General features: G+C 36.5%; 1 protein-coding gene across 1 annotated transcript in view; it reads left to right on the top strand.

Annotated features, from left to right (window-relative positions):
• The window catches only part of HSF5 (heat shock transcription factor 5), a 37,039-nt gene that overhangs the window by 17,717 nt on the left and 5,539 nt on the right, over positions 1-13,783 (top strand). Inside the window, exon 5 of the mRNA XM_023652897.2 lies at positions 917-1,094. Coding sequence (XP_023508665.2) covers positions 917-1,094 — 178 coding nt within the window. The remainder of the gene's footprint in view (positions 1-916; positions 1,095-13,783) is intronic.

Below are 13,783 nucleotides of genomic sequence, written 5' to 3'. Positions count from 1 at the left end.
TGAGACCAACTGTTAAAGAACCAGTATATTATATGTTAAAATAATATTATAAATTCAATAGACCCAAAGATAGACCTGTTATGTGTCAAATAAGCTTCTGAAAGGAACATAGAATTTGAATTTGTTCCTTCAGAGTCACATCCAAAACATTCAATTTCATACCTTAAAATTGCATTCACACGATTACTTAGTCTTTAAAAAATATATTTGAACATCACAACTTTTGAAAGCTATGTTTTTAACTTCTAGCTTTATTTTATTATATAGTGTATTTTAAAATAAATTCATCAAGAAATAGGGTATTTCAGAAGTTGGTCACCTTGTTGAAGGGATTTGACATTCCAAAGGAAACTTAGGAACTTCAAGAAAGAAACTCATATCTCATAAGCAGGGCAGATATGGTTTTATAAGGCTGTAGCTTATGCAATTTTGATGGTCTTTTTAAGACAAAGAATACAAAATTAGTAGAATAAAGTGTCCACAGCCCCACTGACATCATCCAACAGGATGGCCTATGGCCATTCCAATATCACCAGCAGGAGGGGAAATCTGGTGGAAGGGATGTTGGAGTGGAAGAAGATAGGGGTCTAACCAATTGTAAATTTTTCTGTGTGTGAATTTTACCAAAAGAAAAAAAAATCACCAAGCTTCATGGTGAATCTTCCTCTGATCATAAGTAAATGTTTTAGCTCCATGTACATTTCAATGGTTTGCATATGGGGATATATACATCTTACTACCAAATATAGAGATTAGCTCAGCAAAATCAAAGATAGTATCATTCATAAGGATGAAAAGCCTTACAAGCATGTTTGTTAGATCATGTTTCTATAATAGAACTCCTCTCATAAAATATCTTAACTTTTAGTAGATATTTTGGGGAAATTCAGAATAATGAGTGGGTTTAATATTTTAGGTGGATGCCAGTATAAAATGCCAGACCAATCCACCTGAGAATATCTTGCCTTCAGAACAGATGGGATTCCTAATTTCAGAAATGGGGCCTGCTAGCAAGCCTAGTAAAGACACAGGTTTATCCACTCCAGCCAGATACAGAGAGCGAAGAAGCAACTCACAGCAAGGAAAGTCCCCTGGTAAGGATTACTGTGCTCTGGAATGCTAGAAGTAGAACCGTGGTGTAGAACTAATATATGAACAACAGTTTTTCTGGGTTTTCATTTATTATTCGTAATTGTATTATACTTATCATATTGCTGTTTTACATAACTGTAATTTTAACTCTATGTTTTTTCTTAATTATCCTTGTAAAGTATGTAAAAGTTATTTTCCTAATATTGCATGTAAGAATTTGGGTTTTGGAAAAGATAGAACATATTAAGTAAAAGCAAAAGTATTTGGGTTAATTTGGAGAAGGCAAAGATGAAGGGTCACTTAATAACTGCTTCAGATGCCAAAGACTTTGTAATTATAGATGTGCTTGTTCTCTTATTAACAGACTATGGGACAAGAGGGAATGTACTTACATTGTGGCAGGAAAAAATTAGATGGACATTAAAGACATTATCCTGAGCTCGTTATAAAGATGCTGTAAAGTATGACTCTATCAATGGGATTGTTTTTCTTGTGGTTTGTAGGAGCCCAGAATTAGTGATTGTTTTGGCACATATAGTTGGTTCTACTCTTTCTAGGGAAATTGGACAAAATCATTTTTTAAAGACAATAGTGATATCTAATAAAACATGTTTCTTATATGATCCAAAAGCAAGTCATCAAAGTGTCCAGTGGACAACTTTAATATTCTCAAATTATGTGCATGTCAGTGGCATGCAGTTCAGGTAGAAATAATCAGTCGGGTCAAACAATCATTGTAACTTATAAAATTTGAAAAATGTTGAGAACTTTTGTGAGAATTTCTCCAAAAAGTAAACTAGTAGTGATGTGATCAAGATGTTGCTCAGACTCATAGGGTTCTTTCTGCAAAACACCTTTCAGAGTAAAAACTATCTTGATCACTCATCTTATTCATTAAATTTAGTTTTAACAGTCTAAAACTTTTAGTTGAGTATGTGATTCAATCATGATCAAAGATTAAGACTTCTCACCACTGAAGATGTTTAAAACAATGGCATAGACTTTGAAGGCAATTTAGAAAAGGACAGGAACTAATATTTACTGCATACTTATTTTTATGCCATACAACAATCTTGATGAAATTGCTATTGTCATCATTTTAAAGATCAGGAAACTTAGGCTTGGAGAGAATAAGTAACTTGTTCAAGGTCACACAGTAATTAATGGAGCTAATATTTTACTCAAAATCACTTTGTTGATTGTGTCTTTTGATGCACAGAAATTTTTAAGTTTGACAGGGTGCCATTTGTCTATTTTTGCTTTTGTTCCCTATGCTGTTAGTGTCATATCCAAGAAATCATTGCCAAGTCCAATGCCATGAAATTTTCCCACTGTGTTTTCCTCCAGGTATTTTATAGTTTTACGTCTTACATTGAGGTCTTTAATCCATTTTGAGTTAATTTTTGGATATGGCATACGATAAGGGTCCAACTTCATTCTTTTGCATGTGGATATCCAGTTTACCAGCGCCATTTGTTGAAAAGTCTATCCTTTCCCCATTGAATGGTCTTGGCATCCTTGCCAAAAATCGTCCATCTGATCCTATATGTGAGGGTTTATTTCTGGGTCTCTCTATTCTAGTCCATTGGTCTATTTGTCTTTATGCCAATACCATATGATCTCTGTTTAACCACTCAATTCTGCCATTGTAGCACAAAAGCAACCATAGAGAATACATAAATATATAAATGAATGGTTGTGGCTATGTTCCATTAAAACTTTACAAAAACACATGCTGGGCCCAATTTGATCCAGAGGTCACAATTTGCTGACTGCTGAGTTAGACTAATAGCTTACTTCTGAGCAACTATGGAAGTGAGAAAAGAGTGGAATCACATTTTCAATATACTGTGAAAGAAAACTGCAATCCTAGAAATCTCTGCCCGGCAAAAAGATCCATTAAGAATGAAGGCAAAATGAAGACAATTTCAGGTAAACACAAAATTGAGAGCATGTGCCACAGCAGATCAGCACTAAAGGAAACTCTGCAGAGTGTTCTTTAGGCAGAAGGAAACTACAGTAAAGGTATTGATTAATACGATTTTTGAGGGATCAAGGATACATGTAGTTTCTAGGGTAATCACCAACACGATAGAAATAATCAAAAGAATGCTGGAAAGGGAGAAGAAATGAATGAAAAATAAAACAAAGAAAAAACAAATAATAAAATGGTTGATCCAAATTCAACCAATACAATTATGATATATACAGGTGTGCCTTGTTTAATTGCACATTGTTTTATTGTACTTTGCAGATATTGCATTTTTTACAAGACCCTCCACCAGCAAAAAGATTATAAATCACTGAAGGCTCAGTTGATGTTTAGCATTTTTTAGCAATAAAGTTTTTTGTTTTTTTTGAGGAAGATTGGCCCTGAGCTAACATCTTCTGCCAGTCCTCTTCTTTTTGCTGAGGAAGGCTGGCCCTGAGCTAATATCCGTGCCCATCTTCCTCTACTTTATATGTAGGACGCCTGCCACAGCATGGCTCAATGGGTGGTGTGTGGGTCCGCACCCGGGGTCCAAACTGGCAAACCCTGGGCCACCAAAGCGGAACATGCAAACTTAACCACTGCACCACCAGGCCAGCCCCACAATAAAGTATTTTTTAACTAAGGGATATATAATACTTTTTTTAAACATAATACTATTTCACACTTACTAGACTACAGTGTAGTGTAGACATAACTTTTATATGCACTGGGAAACCAAAAAATTTGTGTAACTTGCTTTATTGCAGTGGTCTGGAACCAAATCCACAATATCTCCAAGGTATGCCTGTAAAAGGTCTTAAAAATTCCAGTTCAAAGGCAGAGATTGCTAGAGTAGATAAAACTCCTCCTATTAGGCTGGCTATAGGGAACGTGTAGGTTGACACTTAAGTGGATGGAAAAAGATATAACATGCAAAAATGAAGGATGAGAAGGCTGGTATGGTTTTTTATTAATATCAGATAAAATAGACTTTCAGACAAAGAGTATTATAAAGAGGGCCACTTCACCTGTGACTAGCCTGGTGGCATAGTGGTTAAGTTTGCATGTTCTGCTTCAGTGGCCTGGGGTTCACAGTTTCGGATCCCAGGTGCAGACCTGGCACTGCTCATCAAGCCACACTGTGGTGGCACCCCACATAAAATAGAGGAAGATTGGCACAGATGTTAGCTCAGTGACTGTCTTCTTCAAGCAAAAAGAGGAAGATTGGCAACAGATGTTAGCTCGGGGCCAATTTTCCTCACCAAAAAAAAAAAAAAAAGAGGACCACTTCATAATGATGAACAATTCATCAGGGAGACATATCAAATATAAATGTGTTTTTATGTAAAGATAGACCCTCAAAATACATGAAGCAAAAATTGACAGAAATTAAAGGGAGAAACAGACAATTCTGCAATATAGTAGGATTTTTAACACCTCTATCTTAGAAATTGATAGAATAATTAGACCAAATATCAGTAAAGACTTAGATGATCTGAACAACATAATCAACCACCCTGAACTAACTGGCATCCAACAACTGCAGCATATACATTATTTTCAAGTGCACGTAGTACATTTGCTGAGATAGGTGATATCCTGGGCCATAAAACAAGTCTCAATAAATTTAAAAGAATTGAAATCATCCAAAGTATGTTCTCTGAATACAACAGAATTAAGTTAGAAATCAGTAACAATAGATTAACTAGGACAACCTCAAATAGCTGAAAATAAAGTGACATACTTCTAAATAATTCATGAATCAAAGACAAAAATCACAGGGAAAATTAGAAAATGTTTTAAACTGAGTGACAATGAAAATACAACATCAAAGTTTATGGGCTGAAGCTAAAGCAGAATTAGAATGAAATGTATAGCTTTAAATGCTAATATTAGAAAAGAAATAAGGTCTAAAATCAATGACCTGAGGTTTCACCATAAGAAATAGAAGAAGAGGAGGAAAGGAAACTCAAAGTAAAAGATAAGGAAAGAAATAATAAAAATAAGAGTAGAAATCAATGAAATAGAAAATAGACAATTGAGAAAATTAACACATATAAAACTGGCTCTTTGAAAAGATGAGCAAAGTTGACAAACCTCTAGCTAAACTGATCAAGAAAAGAGAGAACACAAGTCATAACTATCAACAATGAAAAAGAGATTGTCACCTCAGAATCTATAGATATTATCTATTATATCTATTATCTCAATGTCTATGGATATTAAAAGGATAACAAGAGAATACTATGGACGATCTTATGTCAATGAACACAACAAATATTAAATAAATGGAATAGACTCATTTCTTGAAAAACACAACTTGCCAAAATTCACAAAATAAGAACCAAATGAATAGCCCTACGTCTATTAAAGAAGTTAAGGGGCCAGCCCGGTGGTGTAGTGGGTTAAGTTCACGCACTCCACTTCGGTGGCCTGGGGTTCGCTGGTTTGGATCCTGGGCGTGGACCTAACACTGCTCCTCAAGCCACACTGTGGCAGCATCCCACATAAAATAGAGGAAGATTGGCACAGATGTTAGCTCAGGGCCCATCTTCCTTACACACATACAAAAAAAGTTGAATTGGTTATCAAAAACTGTCCTCAAAAGAAGAAAAGAAGATTACAGACCAGTAATCCTCATGAATATAGATGCAAAAATCGTTGACTAAATAGTAGTAAATTGAATCCAGCAATATGTAAAAAAGGTAATACACCACAACCAAGTAGAGTTTGTCTCAGGGATGCAAGGCTTGATTGATTTTCAAATGTTAAACAATGTTATTCACCATATTAACAGAATAAAGGAAAAAAACTCTACAATGATTTCAGCAGATGCAGGGAAAGCACTTGACAAAATTCAGCACTCATTCATAATAAAAACTCTCAACAAAGTAGGAATGGTAGAAAATTCCTCAAACTGAAAAGAGCATCTATAAAATATGTGTAGTGAAGATCATAATCAATGGTGAAAGACTAAACTGTTTACCCCAGAGACTGGGAACAAGGTAAGAATGCCCACTTTCACCTCTTATATCAATATTGTCCTGGCAGGCCTAGCTATTACAACAGGCAAGAAAAAGAAAGAAAAGGCATAAAGATTGGGAAGGAAGAAGTAAAACTGTATTTACAGATGGTATGATTATTTATGTAAAAAAATGTAGGGAATCTACAAAATAACTACTAGAACAAATGAATTTAGCAAGGTTGCAAGACATAAGATTAATATACAAAAATCAATTGGGGGCCGGCCCTGTGGCCGAGTGGTTAAGTTTGTGTGCTGCGCTTCAGTGGCCCAGGGTTTTCCCGGTTCGGATCCTGGGTGCGGATGTGGCACCACTCATCAGGCCATGCTGAGGCAGTGTCCCACATGCCATTTGCTTATTTAAATTATACGATGATTTAAAGGAAGAATAAATATTAGGAGACAACTAGAAGTCCCTGTTACATGGACTCAGAGAAAATATTTACAAAACAAAATATAAAGCATTGTATTCATAACACATAAAAGCTCGTACAAATCAATAAGAAAAAGGCAACCCACTAAAAATAAAATGATATTAATATGCAGTTCAGAAGAAGAAATACAAACGACCAGTAAGCATGTAGAAAGATGTTGAACCCCTCAGAGAAATCAGTAATCAGAGAAATGCAAATTAAATCAACCAAGAAAAATTTTTTTGCCAATTTGATTAGCACAACTTAAAACTATTTGATAAATCCAGATTTGATAAAGGTGTAGGGAAAAAGGAATCTCTATACTCTGAAATTGACTAGTAAATTTTTATAGCATTTTGGAGGGCAATTTGGCATTATTTGTAAATAACTAAAATGCTCATGTGCTTTGACTCAGGAATTCCACTCCTAGGAATCTCTCCTACAGAGTTCACTATAATGTTATTTATGATAGCAAAAATTTGGAAAAGGCATAAATGCCTGACAATAGGGAACTAGGTAAATTATGATAAATTCATGTAATGAAATACTATGCAACATTTAAGAAAGTAAAGTAACTTGATATGTTACCTGGAAAGATAGTAAGTGTTCATAATGTGTTAAGTGAATGAAGCAAGTATGCAGCACAATAGTCAAGGACAACTCCCTCTCTAGAAAGAAAAAAGGAAAAGTATATAACGTATAATTATAGAAACAAATCTGGACTTATGTGATAAAACTGATACATGTTATTGCAGTGGGAAAGTAGATTGGAGATGTAGTGAGGTATTTTTTTACTTCTCAATTTGTGTATGAATGTACATAATGGTGGAATTATGGGAGATTTTCACTCCCTTTTTGTATTTTTCTAGATTTTTCAAATTGAAAAAAATCCAAAAATACTAAAAATAGTTTAAATATTTTAATGTGTTCTATAGTGTGAATATAAAAGCCTCAAGATAATAGGAATGAGCAATTTAAAGAATGTTTTAAAAAAAATATTTGCATCTGAGATATTAACCTGGCTTTTGAGGTTTAGATATGATTGACTCAAGCTAACTTTATTCTATGCCAAAAATGCTTTTCCAAGATTTCTGAGAATTTCTAGGGCTTACACTGGCTTTTGTTTTTGAGTTTCTGCTTCTGTTTAATTCCATATTCATCCATTTCTCACTTCCTAAAGCTGTCCTCTCTGGTCTGCTCCGTGCCAGATCCGATGCAGAACTTAGGCTGCTTCCTTTGATTTCTCCCTTCCCCCAAGCTTTTACAGTAGGCGTGTGTGTGTATAGCACACTTTTCTGAAGGTTTGGAGAGGTAGAAGGGGTTTGTATTTAAGATATTGCAAATAATTTAAAATAGAATATTAGCCATCCTTCTTTTTAAAAGGCCTTTAGTCACTTTACCACTTTGTCCCCTTGCCTTGTCGTTAGTCAATATAGCCTCCTGCCTTGTTGCCCACTTCCCATGTACTAGCACCGTCCCTTCTTTTTTCTGGTCACTTTTCTTTCTCTTCTTATCCCAGGCCCTGAATTCTGTGTCTTGCTTAGGCAGGGAAGGTTAGGTATCTCTTCTATTTCCTAACGTCCTTGAGGGTTCATCTTCCCCAGCCAAAACAACCTGTCAAGATATATTCCTCAACAAAGACGGTCGCCTCTCCAAGAGGAACTCTGGTGCCTGCTGTTAAAATAATAATTTCCTCTCTTTTACTACATATTATGCTTGTAAGTGTAACTGATAAAATAATTAGCACATTAATTATCTTTGTTAACTCTTCCTCTTTTTTTAATTGTTTTTTTCCCTAAGAAAAGCCTTATCCTTCGGTCAGTAGTATTGATAGATGAGTGTTAACTGACCTTGACTTCCTGCTGTGAAACAGAAGAGTTGTGAAATACTGGCATTATTATGACATCTAATTACATTTTCGTTTTAATAGGTCAGGGAGCAAATGACTTATGCTTAAGCTAGAACCTCTTTGCTAAAAAGTTAACTTTTGTAATCAAAGTGTAAGCAGAAATACTATTCATGAAGTTGCAAATTATTCTTCCTTGATAGAACTTAGCCTAACAGTTGGTCTATGAAAAATGTGGCTATATATACAGTCCTGTGGCATTAAAAGACTTTAACCAAAGTCAATATAAGATTTATACTATCTTTTAGAGGCAGTATGGCCTAGTAGATAGAAAGAAAGCTTTTGGTATTAGAAAAACCTAAATTAGAATCTGGATTCTGCCATTTACTGTGGTAACCTTTAACATATTTACTGAGCCTGAGTTTCTTCACTTGTAAAGTGAAAATAATAATGATATAAAACATATAACTGGCTTAGTATGCCCGGTACATAGTAAGTAGTGAGTACATGGTAGCAATAGAATTTTAGCAATAGTTATTCTTTTCATAATACTTATTATTCCTATGCTTATTACTGTTAAGTACTTTTCAAATGACTGGTCTCACTTTAAATTCACATGGGCTCCCAGTGTTGCCATCAACCCTGTAATACTTTCCTAGTCAGTACTCTCCCCATTTTCCAAAGCCACTCTATCATATCTTCTCTCTGCTCCAACTTCCAACACCCTTCCTCTTTTCATTCTCAGCTATGACCTTGTTTCTTATTTTTCTGAGAAAATAGAAGCAGCTAGACAAGAACTAACTTTCCTTTTTTTTTTTTTAAAGATTGGTACCTGAGCTAACAACTGTTGTCAGTCTTCTTTTATTTTTTTTCTGCTTTTTCTCCCCAAATCCCCCCAGTACATAGCTGTATATTTTAGTTGTGGGTCCTTCTAGTTGTGGCATGTGGGACGCCGCCTCAGCATGGCCTGATGAGGGGTGCCATGTCTGCGCTCAGGATCTGAACCAGCGAAACCCTGGTCTGCCAAAGCGGAGCTCGTAAACTTAACCACTGGGCCACGGGGCCTGCCCCTAGAGGAGAACTTTCATATCTTCCCACCAACAAATCTGTCAGTCTCCATTTGTAACCCTAGACTCTGCTTTTCCTCCTGTTACAATGGAAAAAGGCCAAGACTTCCATTTGTGTACAGAATCCCATCCCCTTTTGTGTACTTATAGATTTAGCACTTACCGTTATCCCCCTTACTCTTCAATCATCACATTTTACCTTTTATGTTAGATAATTTCCATCAGCATACAAACATGCCATCGTAGGTTCTATGTTAAAAGAAATTCCTTTCCCCTTTCCTTCATTCATATTTCCATCCAGCTACTACTCCATTTTTCCGATCCCTTTAGAGACAAGCTCCTTCAAAGCATATCCTTATCTCAACCAGGTTTTCCAATCAAGTTTTCATTTCTGCTATTCAACTGAAACTGCTTTTGTCCAGATTTCCAATGACTGCCACGTTGCCAAATCCAGCAGTCAGTTCTCAGTCCCTATTTTACTGTACCTCAGCAGCATTTGAACAGACTACTTCAAGCTTCCTGAAGTACTTTCTTCACTTGGTTTCTGGAACATCACTCTTTCCTGGTTTTCCTTCAACCTCACTGGCCACTTTGGAGTTTCTTTTACTGATTCCTCTTTATCTTCCCTGACTTTTAATTATCGATGAGTCTCAGAGGTCACTTCTTAGACCTCTTTTCTTCTCTCTCTATTCAATTCCTAGATAATCTCAACCAGTCTCTCATTGCTTTTATTATCGTCTTTATAGTGATGACTCCTAAATTTATATCTTATCTCAATCTTTTCTGAACTCCAGACTTACATACCTTATTGCTTACACCACGTCTTTGTTTGACTGTCCAATAGGTGTCCCAAACTTAATATATTCCATCCTTCCCCCAAATGTTTCCATGCTTTTACTTATTTTGGGAAATAGTACTTCTGGTCACCTCTAGTCAATCAAAAATCTTAGAATCTTCCTTGACTCTCTTCTCTCACATCCCACATCCAACCCATAAGCAAATCGTATCAGCTCTGTCACAGTGTAGATCCAGAAACCGACCATTTCTCATCACCTTTACATGCTGTCACCATGGTCCAAGCCACTACCATCTCTTGCCTAGGTGACTACAATAACTTCTTAACTGGTCTTCCTGCTTCCACTGGAAGCCCCTGCAGTCTTTTCTCTATGCAGCAATCAGAGAGATCCTTCTAAAACATTAATTACTTCTGTGTTTAAATTTTTCCAAAGATTTTCTATCACATTTAGAATAAAATTAAAAAATCCTTACTAATGTCTACAAGATGCTGAATGATTTGGCTCCTGGCAACTGCTCTGACTTCATCTCCTATCACCTTCTGTCTCCCTCGTCTATTCTAGCCACAGCAGCCTCTTCACTACTCTGAACACCTGAAGCATAATCCTGCCTTCACACTTGCTGTTCTCTTTGTCTGAAATGTTCCCCACCCAGATATTTACATGGCTTGTTCCTTCATTTCATTCAGTTCTCTACTCAAATGCCAGCTCATCATAGAAATCCTTCTGACCACGCTTTCTGAAATAGCACCCTATTCCCCATGTCCTGCCTTCCCTCAGTCTCTATTCTTTATCCTCATTTGCTTTTCTTCTATAGTGCTTATCACTACTTGACATTTTCTAATTTATTTTTCTCCCCCTCTAGAAGATTAGTTCCATGAGGAACAAAGCAAGGACTTTGTTTTGTTCATTGCTGTTTCTCCAGCACCTAGATTATTACCTGTGGCACTCAGTGTTTGTTGAATCAATGAATGAATTGCTTTCTCCTCCATCAGATATACTCTCATCTTACTAGTATACCTAGGGGTGGAATTGCTCGGTTGTATGGTAATTCTGTTTAACTATTGAGGAACTGCCAGACTCTTTTCCATAACAGCTGGACCATTTTACATTCCCACCAGTAATGTAAAGGGTTCCCATTTTTCCGCATCTCTGCTAACACTTGTTATTTTCCACTTTTAGTATTATTATTATAGCCATCCTAGTAGATAAGAAGTGGTATCTCATTGTGATTTTGATTGCATCTCCTTAATGACTAATGATGTTGAGCATCTTTTCATGTGCTTGTTGGCCATTTGTATATCTTCTTTGGAGAAAAGACAATTTTTTAGACAATTATTATAACGATATTCTATTTAATAGAATCTTCTATTTTGGTTAAATTTATCTTGATTATAGCCCTAGTGTGTGCTATTAGAACAGAAGCTGATAAGTTATGGCTTGTGGACTAAATTTAGCTCTCTGCCTATTTCTATATGGCCTGCAAGCTAAGCATGGTTTTTACATTTTAAATGGTTGGAGGGAAAATTAAAGGAAGAATATTTCATGACACATGAAAATAATATGAAATCCAAATTTCAGTCTCCATAAATAAAGTTTAATTGGAACACACTGCCACACCCATTCATTTATATTTTATCCATGGCTGCTCTCACACTACCACAGCAGAGTTGAACAGTTGCAATAGAGGCCATATCGCCCATAAATAAATAATAATAAGTAAATAAAAAAATATTTGCTATCTAGCTCTTTACAGAAAAAGTTTGCGTACTCTGTGTCTTACTCTGTTCGGGCTGCTATGACAAAAATACCTTACAATAGGTGGCTTATAAACAACAGGAAGTTACGTCTCACAGTTTTGAAGGCTGGGAAGTCCAAGTTAAAGGCGCCAGCAGATTCAGTGTCTGGTGGGTGAGAGCTTGCCTCCTGGTTCACAGACAGACATCTTGCTGTGTCCTCACATGGCAGAAGGGATGAGGATGAAGGAGCTCTCTGGGATCTCTTTTATAATGCACTAATCTCATTCATAAAGGCTCCACTCTCATGACCTAATCAGCTCCCAAAGGTCGCACCTTCTAACATCGTCACATTGGGGGTTAGGTTTCAACATACGAATTTTTGGAGGACACAAACATTCAGTCTGTTGCACCCCATATTAGAAAGTCCTTGGGGCTGGCCCCGTGGCCGGGTGGTTAAGTTTGCGCACTGCACTTCAGTGGCCCAGGGTTTCACCGGTTTGGATCCTAGGCGCAGGCATGGCACCACTCATCAGGCCACACTGAGGCAGCGTCCCACATGCCACAACCAGAAGGACCTACAACTAAAATACACGACTATGTACTGGAGGCATTTGAGGAGAAAAGGCAGAAAAAAACCCAAAAACAAACAAAAATTAAAAAAAAAATAAAAAGAAAGTCCTTCTTGTTAGCTTCTGATCTTTTCACAGGGCTGATCACTGATGACCAGAGAAGCTTTAAGAGAGTAAGGAAGGGCTGGGCCTGTGGCTGAGTGGTTGAGTTCATGTGCTTGGCTTTGGTGGCCCAGGGTTTCGCCGGTTCGGATCCTGGGCGCAGACATGGCGCCACTCATTAGGCCATGTTGAGGCGGCATCCCACATGCCACAACTAGAAGGACCCACAACTAAAATATACATCTATGTATTGGGGGAATTTGGGGAGAAAAAGCAGAAAAAAACCCAAAGATTGGCAACAGTTGTTAGCTCAGGTGCCAATCTTTAAAAAAAAAATAAAGAGGAGGTACTTTTGGGGAAGACTCAAAATAGACTAGTGTTCACTTTAGTTCTTGTAGATAACCAAATGTTGTTTATTTTGATAGATACTAAACTTCAAGGTTAAAGTATTAATAATAGGAACCAAATGTAAAATTCCTGAAGTATCACTGAAATTTCAACTGTCACTATCATTAAAAGTGTTTCCCTTCAATGAGGTTCCAATTCCCACAATACATTATTTATGGTAAAAATAAGAGAATTTCATGAAATCACCTCTAAAGACTCCTTTGGCCCCAAATTCTGAAACACTATAATTCTCACATTAACTGTTGGAATGTCGTTATGTTGCTGAGTAGCCCATTGAACAGGGGCATCCTGTATTCCAGAACTTATCAGTGCCCTTCTGTAACGGAATTATTTTGAAAATTTGTCTGCCCTTTTTAAGAAGGGGCGTCTTCTCACACTTGTAGCTTTCTTTGAATTTCTTTTCGAATAAGAGACTTAAGTTGATTAGGTATCTAGATTGCATTGATTTCAATAGATGGGAATTTTGTTAGAAGGAGGCTGTTAATCACCGTCATTGCCAAGCTGCGTGTAGGCCTTTTGAGCACGGGTTGACTTAAGGAAATACCTTTTGGATCAAAAATACAAAGAGGTAAAGAAAATTAGACTCAATCTTGTTCCTCCAATTTCTATACTGATATTACCCTAAATTAAATATACCCAAATATTAATCTTATTGTGGAAGCTACGCTTTCTTATGTTCTCATCGAATATTTACTTTATAGCTAAGGGAAGCTGAATGTTTAAGAGCAAAGTTCAATTCGTTCCTAAAGAAAGGGCTTC

This window comes from Equus caballus, chromosome 11 (genome assembly GCF_041296265.1).
Source record: "Equus caballus isolate H_3958 breed thoroughbred chromosome 11, TB-T2T, whole genome shotgun sequence".
Lineage (NCBI taxonomy): Eukaryota > Metazoa > Chordata > Mammalia > Perissodactyla > Equidae > Equus > Equus caballus.
This window is presented reverse-complemented; position numbering and strand designations above follow the sequence as displayed.